Here is a 9,777-nt window from a genome sequence, read left to right on the forward strand (position 1 = left end):
GTGTGTGTGTGTGTGTGTGTGTGTGGCCAGCTCAGCCCACCAGGGGGCGGGGCTGGCTGGCATGTGGTGCTGGGGATTGATCCGCGGTCCATGTGTTTTTGCTAAACTTGTTCTAAGTAGGTGCTTTAGACCACTGAGCCATCTCACCAGCCCCAATGGTAATGTTTTTTATTGTAAGGCTATCATTGATTTCCAAATAAATTCATTGTAAGCACTATCAAAATACTGAGTATTGTTATTATAACTTGAAAATGTAGTTAATACCGTGGATGAGAATATCCAATAAGGATAGGAACCTAAAAAGTGTTTTGAAGTAAAAAGACTTATTTTTCCAGATAACCAACATGTTGAAAAAGATTAGTAATTGTAAGTGAGGCAAGATATTGTTTACTACAAACCTAGGCTATTTAGGTCATCACCACCTTCTATACACTATGCAAGTCTTAGTACTCTGTTTTTATTTTAAAAAACAGTTCTGGGATAATATATGTTACTATATAACCAGGAGGAAAAAAAAAAAGACAGTCACATATCACATATAATATAACAAAAAGTTACACTGAGGCACAGTATGCACAATTTCTGCACCAATTCTGCAGGATTTAACTATTTCCATAATTGTGCAGGGTTTTATTTGTCATCTGCACTTTTGTTTTATTCGATATTTATTATTGTAACATTTCTATAGAAAATATTTTAAAGGGAAATATATTTGCTCCAATGCAATCAAATTGCTTCATGTATTTGCTACAGTTTGAAAGCAAGAGTACAATCTAAATATTTAAGTAGAAAAATAGCATACCTCTATGCTTTTAATCCTACTCTCAAGGATATCAGAAATGCTGGTATGCACCAAAGTAGCTTTAATTTGTTTTTCAAGAGTTTGAATTTCATCCCATTTATTGAGTATTTCATATCTCTTCTTTTCAACCTTCTCAGTAAGAGTAAGATGTTCTTCATCAATTACAGTTTTTTGACAAGATTCTAGATATATATTTGAAAATAAAGTATTACTGAACTGAATACCTCAGCTATTTTGAATATCATTGTGTATTATTTACAATATTCTCTGTGTGAGGTATAATTATAAACTACAAAAGAGCTCAAATTCTAAGCATGTCAATGAAATGAACATGATCGGACTCAAAGATGGTATGTTCCACCTTTAATTCATTCAGATTGTTAGTGAGGATTTGTTGAGCACCCAGTTTTGCACATAGTTGGCTAGATGGGAAGGTTCACTAATAAATTATGAGATGGTGACAGTGAGGAAGTAGGAGGTGCAATGGAGACACAAACAGGAACATCTAGTCCATGGGGAGAAGCTCAAGGAGAATTTTACTAGACCAGTAGTGCTAATTTGAGTTGCAAGGATGAAAAGGAATAAGCGAAGTGCATGGGGTGGAGAGGAAGCAGAATATGGAACAGGACCTCAAGATACAATGTTGGAAAGGAAATAGGGAAGATCTAAAAAGGCACTTGCCTGATTTTTCCTTAGCAGATTGTAGCAACATGCACTCCATCTCTAATTCATTTCTCAGCCTACAAATTGATAATAAAAATAGTGATATCCCAGTGCCCCATTTGTACTATCTTTCTTTTGTCTCATTTATACTTATGTCATTTTGATGAAGAAACAACCTAATCTTCTTACTTTGTACCATAAATAGGATGCTAAAGATGTCTATGACAGCTCCAGCCAGTCAACTTAAAGTCAGATATGTGGGCATTAGGTCTGAAGGGCAGGATTAAGAAGTTATCTAGTTATATAGTTACATTCTGTTAATGAATAGAATGATTTGTTCTAATGGTGTTTGTAAATAGGATCACAAGTCCGCATCTTGTACAGCAATTAACCACTAAGAAGAATATATGCAGTGTATTATTTGTTGAAAAAAAAAAAGTTATCTGGTGGGGCCGGTAAGATAGCTTAGTGGTCTAAAGTGCCTGCTTAGGCAGGCTTGCAGGGACTGTGGTTCAATACCAGCACCACATCCTGTGCCAGCCCCACTCCCAGACCAGGATGGGCTGAGCCAGCCACAAATGAAGAAAGAAGGAGAAGGAGAAGGAGAAGAAGGAGAGGAAGAAGAGGAAGAAGAGGAAGAAGAGGAAGCAGAAGCAGAAGGAGGAGGAGGAGGAGTTATCTGGTGATAGGCACACTGTGGGCCTCTTTGGGGAAAGTAAGAGCTTACAATCATGCTCTGAGAGAAAGACCTGGAGGATAAATTAGGGCAGAAGACAATAGCCTTCTCTCTGGTAGTTACACTGAAGTCATGTTCCATATTTGGTTTTATTTCTTGTGTTGTTTTCTTGAGAATATTTAGTTGTTTCAAATTTGTTTAATCTTTTCTTTTTGAAAATCTTTGCAAACAATGTTTATCCAACTGTCACTTGACCCTGGAGGACCTGGAGGTCACAAAATTTTTTAGGTTGAAAAACAGTAAGAGTGTTCCTATGAGGTGTTTTGACTTCGTGGCTCTCTCATCTATCAATACTTCAGCCAGCATACTAGAAATGGGATTCCTTCAGACTTTCCCCAAAGTTCCCCATGAGCATACCATATTTGGTACAATATCTTAGTCATGTACACAATGGCTGTGGAAGAGGCCAGGTGAGAGGATGACATTAGTAATGTAGAACATAACAATGCACAAAGATAGATGAACAATTATCACACAGTTTTAAGATCTTTGGAATAAGTATTAGCCAAACCTAGGTCAAGCCAGGTTACTTAGACCTCACATGTCATTGTGCTCCAGGGCTGCCTTGGTGGCCTGCATGAGCCTTCTCAGCTCCCTCTTGGCCTGATCGACATCTTCAGGCCTCACAGGGCCCTTCTCCAGTCTTTGGACTTCTGCCTGGAGCATCTGGAGGACAAGGCAAAGCAAAAATAAGGCACTCCCAGGAAAGACACAAAACCATTCCTTTGGTTGGTGCTGTGTACCCAAGGTACCCTGATTTTTTTTTGGGGGGGTACCCTGGGTTAAAATAAAAATTAAATAAAAATTCCAGCCAAGATTGGGAGCACTGGAGAGAATGAAGGAGGGATATTATAGCAGGCATAATTGGTCAGGTGAAATTCTAGGGAAAGTGTCCTTTTTTAGAACTTAAAAATTTTATTTTCCTAAGGGACCTTACACTTGCCAGGAAAGCTCTTATGCTGCTGAACTATATTCCTGACCTTTCCTAAGAATTTTTTTTTTTATTTCCGGCTCAGCCTGCCCTGAGGGTGAGGCTAGCATGGTACATGGTGGTGCTGGGGATGGAACCTCGGTCCCCTGGGCCTGCCTAAGCAGGTGCTTCCACTGAGCTATCTCACTGGCCCCTCCAAATAATTTTTTTTTTTTGGCAGAACCAGGGATTGAACTTAGGTCCTTGCGCTTGCCAGGGAAGCATCTATTCCACTGAGCCATCTCCCCAGCCCTCCAAATAAATTTTTAAAGGGTACATATTCCATGACTTCATTATGTGTGCCAAAGAGTGTACTGAATAAAGTGATTCAAGTACACTATGTTCAGCTCCATAGTTCTTTCTACTAAATTAGTAAAATAAATAAATAGGTAAATAAAAATAAACCATAAACTGATTGCTATACACAAGAATAAAATAATACTGTGCTCAATGCAAAGGTTATTCAGATCCCTAATATCCTCCTGGAAATGCCTTTTGGTATACATGGGTATAATACTGTCTATAATTCCAAATTACTTGGGGGAGGAAGAGAAGGGAGACTTCAGCAATACTGTGTCAGTCTACAGGAGCGTCCTTCAGAATGTTTGTCTACTGCTCATAGAATATATGAACAAACAGACTACATATGCTTCAGGATTGATTGTTACCTTAATCTGCTTTGTGGGCTGGGACTCCAGAAGCACCTCCATGTAGAGTTCGTACTTGTTCTACACATATACACACATACAAAAAATCCATTGGAGGTGTGTTAGAAGATAATGCTACCTTGAGGAATTCTTTGTTTGAATAACAAAGAAATTAAGAGTGTCAGTTTTATTTTTAGAAGTTATATAAAATGTTTCCGTGCTGTAGTAAATCATGTACACTAACATTTATGAAACTGAACATTCTTTGAAGCATGTTTAGATGTTAAGTACTGATCACTTCAACATACTGCCATAAATTACTTTGCCTGCATACAACAAATGGTCCCCTGCCAGCCAGAAGCTCTACAGATGTAGGTCTTGTATCTGCTGAAGGACAACTTCCAAGTGACAAGGGCATTTCTGGAGAACAAGCCACTGGTAAGCATCCCTTGTCACTAGAGAAATTAGAAAATGGCATCCCGGTTAAGTAATATAATTTCAAGGCAGATTCTATATGACATTTGCTTTCAGCATGAAATCACAAGAAACTTATAATTCCATAAGGATTCATATAAAATTACACATCTGTGATTATAAAAGTTTATATGTTATATATGTAGCAAGTATACAGTTAGGAAGCTTGATGGACAAACATGTGCAGTGAGCTCACTGGGTGCTTAATCAACAAGGCACAGATGTGTGTCTATGGCTAAGGTCATGCATAGCTTTTGGTGTTCTCCGTGCAGTTGAGACTTGAGGAGTAAGCTCATTCCCTAAGTATGGCAGGAGGAAAATAGCACATAGCCCCTTGTTGCACAGAAAGTGAATATTTTGCCTACCTTAATTTCTTTCAAGAGGTCACCAAATATCAGAGAACTGTTGCAAATGTCTTCAAAGACATCTCCAAAAACCTGCAGTCTGTCGAACTGTTGAGAGTTGCATGTGCGTATTTTCTGGAGTTCCTAGGGTAAAGAGAATGAGCCCATTTCCCATGGTCTTTATTCTCTCCTCAGAATAGTTCTTTGGGTTGAGGAACCAAAGGGCATATTCACCATCACCCATATGTGCAACTTCTAGCTGTCTCTCAATGCCAATAAGACCATGAAAGGAAAAGGTTTTGAACTAATTCAAGGCAAAAAAGCAGCCATAATACTGGAACTGAAGACTCACTGAAGAAGCCACCCAGAACTGCTTGAGAAAGTGGCAAGAATGGTGGGATAAGCATGTTTGAAGTGAGGTAAATATTCCAATGGGAGATTAATGGCAATGTTGGAATTTTGGGAATAGTTGTTGGAATTTTTATTTGTACACATTTCAATGCATAATATATAATTCATCTTGGAGAAATGGCACATATACATATCATAGCTTGATCCTTTTTTCTTTCTCCTTCCCTTTCTCCCTCCCATCTCCCCTATCCCTAGGTTCCCTTCCCAACCTCACAAAGCTTGTCTCCTTGCTTTACTGCATTTGACAATCATACCTCCTATTCAAATGGCACCTTCTATGGTCCCCTGTTATTATCTAATGATGATGTAGAGTGATCTCAGTACCTGGCTCTTTGGTTCCATTCTACCTGCACATATAAACTAGGTACCTGAGGACAATTCTCAACCCATCAAGGTCCTTGAACTGGAACTGATCCTGCGTGGTTAGCGCTTCAAACAGCCCTCCTTACCTCCTCCAACTTCTTTTCATGGCTGACTGCCACTTTGCTCCCAGTGAAGTCACTCTTCAGATCTTGCTTTGCTACAACTTCTTTTTGGAAACTCAAGAACTTCTTGTACCTGTCAGCTTTTGTCACACTGGCTAGGTAGGAGCTGATGTACTGATACTCATCTGGGCCCTGGGGAGACAGGGTACACTGGCGGCTGGATCCTGCTCCTTTGAACCTCAGCACCTTCATCTCAGGCAACCTGAGCTCTTCTCTCCGGTGTCTCTCTGAGGGGTGCTCAAGCACCTCTTCCTGCTTTTGTGCTTCCTGCAGAATTTGCTTTGGAATGAAATCCTCAGAAGTGTGCAAAGTTTGTGAAACTTCTCCTTGTGGGCTTAAATACTTAAAGAGCTTCGTGTTCTGAGCATGGCTGGGAACGAGTGCTGTGTTGACAGTAAAATAAGACAAAGCATTCTTCATCTCAGCAGTCTTCCTATCTGTGGCCTTGCCTGTTCTTGCTGGGGGCATCGTCTCCCACCGTGGCCTGTGGGCATTGCACCAGTGACGCACAATGGTCTCCTGTGGCCTGTAGAGCTTGTTGGGGTTCAGGTACCCTGAGATGTAGAGATAGATGTCATCTCTGTGGTCCTTCTGGAGTCTGTTCAGAAGCTCCCTTAGGTTACACAGAGTTTTAACACTGCAAAGCCCACATTGTTTCCGTCTCAGGTAGACTGTTTGGGAAAGATAAGGACATGTGCATGAAATATCATAGTTAGTCCCACCATAAACTAGCCATACCCATTTCTTGGGCTGGCATATCCCATACCCAAAAGTGGGGTCTCTAGGAAGGCTGTGGTTGCTCTAAAGGAAAAAGAAGCAAAACTCTAGAAAAAAAAGTCTAAAACATTAACTGTAATTCTAAATGATGACGCATAAGGATGCCTTTTTGATGTACTAAATAGTATACTCTAGGGAATAAATAAATTATTTTTTTCCCTTTGTATTAAAAAGTGTCAGGATCCCCTACAATTGAGGTACCTTTCATTCCTTGCTATTCTGTCCTCACAAGGAATCACCTATGGCTATGGTGACAGGACAATGGCTCCTCCCACACAGGACTCTGCTCCTTGATTCCCCAGTAAGAGGGCTGTATTCCAGAACAAATCTCAGGATACAAAATTGTAGGAAGCCTTGGTTTCCCTGCCTGTTCCTAACTACGTGACTGCAGACCTGTTATGTTATCTCTAAGAGCCTCAGCTGTTCCTCTGCACCATCAGGATAATCACTGTTGCAGAATGGTTCCTGGACCCCCATGTAATCTCTTTGGGCAAGGAAACACTGGGCGTGGTGTAGACATTCCATCACTTGCTCCCATTCTTATCAAAGCACAGCAGCACCAAACATTCTAAAAGATTCTGAGTCAGCCTGAATTTGTCCTAATAATGAGTTGCCATCCAAAACTAAGGAAGTGGGCTTCCACCTGGGCTGCTGAGCAGTTTGATGTCTGTCCCCAGAGCCAGCAGTATGGCCACCTAAGGAGCCTGACAGGTCTACAAAAGGAGTTCATTTCTCCAGAGAGGCCGAGGTCTCCTGTGTTCCAAAAGACCAAATGACTCTACCAGGTGGTAAGCGAGGCCCCAGGGGACCAGCAGACCTTGCACAGGCCCAGGATATACCTACACCCAGCTTCAAGTCTGTCTCAGTTACTCTTCTCTCACTTCCGGGACAAATACCTGCCACTCAGAATGAAGGAAGGAGGGCTGGCAAGGTATCTCAATGGTCTAAAGTGCCTGTTTAAGCAAGCTTAGAGAGGTGTAGGGGACTACAGTTTGATCCCCAGCACCACATGTCCCACCAGCCCTGCCCTCCAGGCAGGCTAAGCCCACTCCTCTAAAAAAAATGAAGGAAGAAAGGGTTTATTTTGCTCACAGTTACTGGAGGTTTCAGTCCATACGTGGCTGACTCCAAGGCAGTGTGGCACATGGAAGAACGGAGCCTTTCATGTTAGTAGCAAATGCAGAGAGCAAAATGGAGGTATAGCAACAACAATGGCAACAGAGAGCAAGTTTATCTCTCTGCCTCTCTTATGTTACATTCAGACTGTCTGCCCCAGGCTGGGTGTAGCACTCACATCCATAATCCCTGCAGTACTCAGCCCCATAATCCCAGCCTGGGATCATGAATTAACAAAACTGTAGAAGTGCACCTCAATGACTGCATGAGGCTTTGGGGGGACAAATACACATAAACCATAACAGAGTCCCCAGTGACAAGGACCATGGTGATCAACCTCTTCCCCACTGTGAAAAGACACACTGAGAAGTGTCATGAAACCAAGTGTGGTCCAGATAGCCAGCTAGGAGTAGAGCTGTCCTCTCATCACAGCCTTCCCCTATCTGTCATAACCACCTGAAGAAAGGGAAGCAGAAGACCTTCGGGAAAGAAGTGATATACAAACTCATTTCTGTGCCAAATCTGTGGGGGAAGCCTTACCTATCAGGACGCATCATGGTCTCCCTTTCTATCTGAGAGAAGAAACACAGCCCAGAGAAAGTGAGGCACATCAGTGAGTTCCCTACTGTGTGACAAATGACCACAGATGATCAGCTTCAGTGGCATCAGCATGAAGTCCCCATTCTGCATGCTGGGCTCTCTGCTTGAGACCTCACAGCTACAAAAGTGAGGCAACAGCTAGCTGGGTTCTCTACAGATTGGAGGTAAAGTCAGTTGCAGACACATTCTTGTTATTATCAGAACCCACCTCCATCTAGTTGTAGGATGAGGTACCCATAGATGGCCATCAGTGGGTTTGTTCTCTGCCCCTGGGGCCTGTCCATATTCTTGACTCACAGGCCCCATCTCCATCTCCATCTCCATCTCCCAGCAGGAAAACGCCTCTGAACCCTGTACTCCCTCTTTGTAATAGCCTTTTCTCACCATGACCCACAAGATGCTGCTCTGACTTTAGACCAGCTGTACCCTAAACCACAAAGCAAACACACAGGCTCTATCTCTCCTTTCTGCTGATCCAGGTGATGCCAGGTGTATACACCTGGGGCTCAGAAATTCTGCTACATCTGAACTGTGCATTCCTCACTAACACAGTAAAGTCCAAAGTCCAGCCTCCCAGCTGTCTAGCATGGACATGGACCATCACTGGCTCTTGCATGGACCACCAGGGCTCTATGTGGAAGCAAATTTTTCCAACCAGGGGCTTCTTGAAAAAATAAAGACAAACACTTATGAACAGATAAAATGTTAATAGAACCACTTCTCAAGACAATCATAATTCATCAAAAGCTCTAACACAGACATCAAGAAAGACAGATCATACTAAGTTTGCAGAAAATAGAAGAAAGCCACTCACATGTTGTTATGTCATGCTTGATTTTGGCTATTTCTAAAGAGTCTCGAGGTCTTTAGAATTAATCAACCTCCATGCCTAGCACATCTTTGAGTTTGATTATGGAGATACTTACTTTTCTAGACTTAATAAACCCAGAATCCCATTCTGTTTGCTATGACCTATAATGTCTGCTATGTATTATCTCCTGCCATATAGTAAATATTACAATTATTGAGAAACAGTGGCTTTGTATATCCTGCCATCTTTAGGGCACACAAAACCCAAAACTTAAACTGCTTATTAGAAAAAGTCTTTCTCTCACAAATGACCTGAAAACAAATTTGTTTTAGGAAAAACCAAACATTTTAAATGTCTATAGGGGGCTTGAGGGTAGCTCAGTTGTTTAAGCGCCTGCTGGGGCAAACCTAACCAGGTGTGGGGACCACGGTTTGATCCCCAGCTCCCCATGCCTTACCAGACCCACCCTTAAGCCAGCCTGAGCCAGCAATAAATAAATAAATAAATGAATAAATAAATAAATAAATAAATGTATTTTGACTAGAAAGACTTAGAAATCAATTTTTGGATGAGGTTTATATTAAATATTTTCAACTTTTCAAGGATTGAACATTTTTAAACACAGAGTGTTACTTTTTTTCTTGTAAGAAAATCATCTATTCTTCAAGATAGAATGTCCATTAAGATTAAGGCATGGAAAGGAGGGGAGAAAAATGAATTAAAAAAAGAAACTAAGGGGCCAGGAGATACAGCTCAGAAGTATAAGGGCCTGCCTGGCAAACATAAGGTTCAGAGTTCAATCCCTGGTACTGCAGGAAAAGAGGAAGAAGAAGAAGAAGAAGAAAGGAAGAAGAAGAAGAAGAAGAAGAAGAAGAAGAAGAAGAAGAAGAAGAAGAAGAAGAAGAAGAAGAAGAGAAGAAGAAGAAGAAGAAGAAGAAGAA

General features: G+C 41.3%; 1 protein-coding gene across 1 annotated transcript in view; it reads right to left on the minus strand.

Moving 5' to 3' along the window:
* CUNH6orf118 (chromosome unknown C6orf118 homolog) overlaps positions 1-9,777 on the minus strand; it is a 32,252-nt gene that overhangs the window by 19,858 nt on the left and 2,617 nt on the right. Inside the window, exons 2-7 of the mRNA XM_023706510.1 lie at positions 5,497-6,203; positions 4,658-4,780; positions 3,840-3,899; positions 2,743-2,867; positions 1,484-1,542; positions 803-984 (exon numbers count right to left, since the gene is read on the minus strand). Of these exons, the coding sequence (XP_023562278.1) occupies positions 803-984; positions 1,484-1,542; positions 2,743-2,867; positions 3,840-3,899; positions 4,658-4,780; positions 5,497-6,203 (1,256 nt within the window). The remainder of the gene's footprint in view (positions 1-802; positions 985-1,483; positions 1,543-2,742; positions 2,868-3,839; positions 3,900-4,657; positions 4,781-5,496; positions 6,204-9,777) is intronic.

Source organism: Octodon degus, unplaced genomic scaffold (assembly GCF_000260255.1).
Source record: "Octodon degus isolate 3935 unplaced genomic scaffold, OctDeg1.0 scaffold00261, whole genome shotgun sequence".
Taxonomy (NCBI): domain Eukaryota; kingdom Metazoa; phylum Chordata; class Mammalia; order Rodentia; family Octodontidae; genus Octodon; species Octodon degus.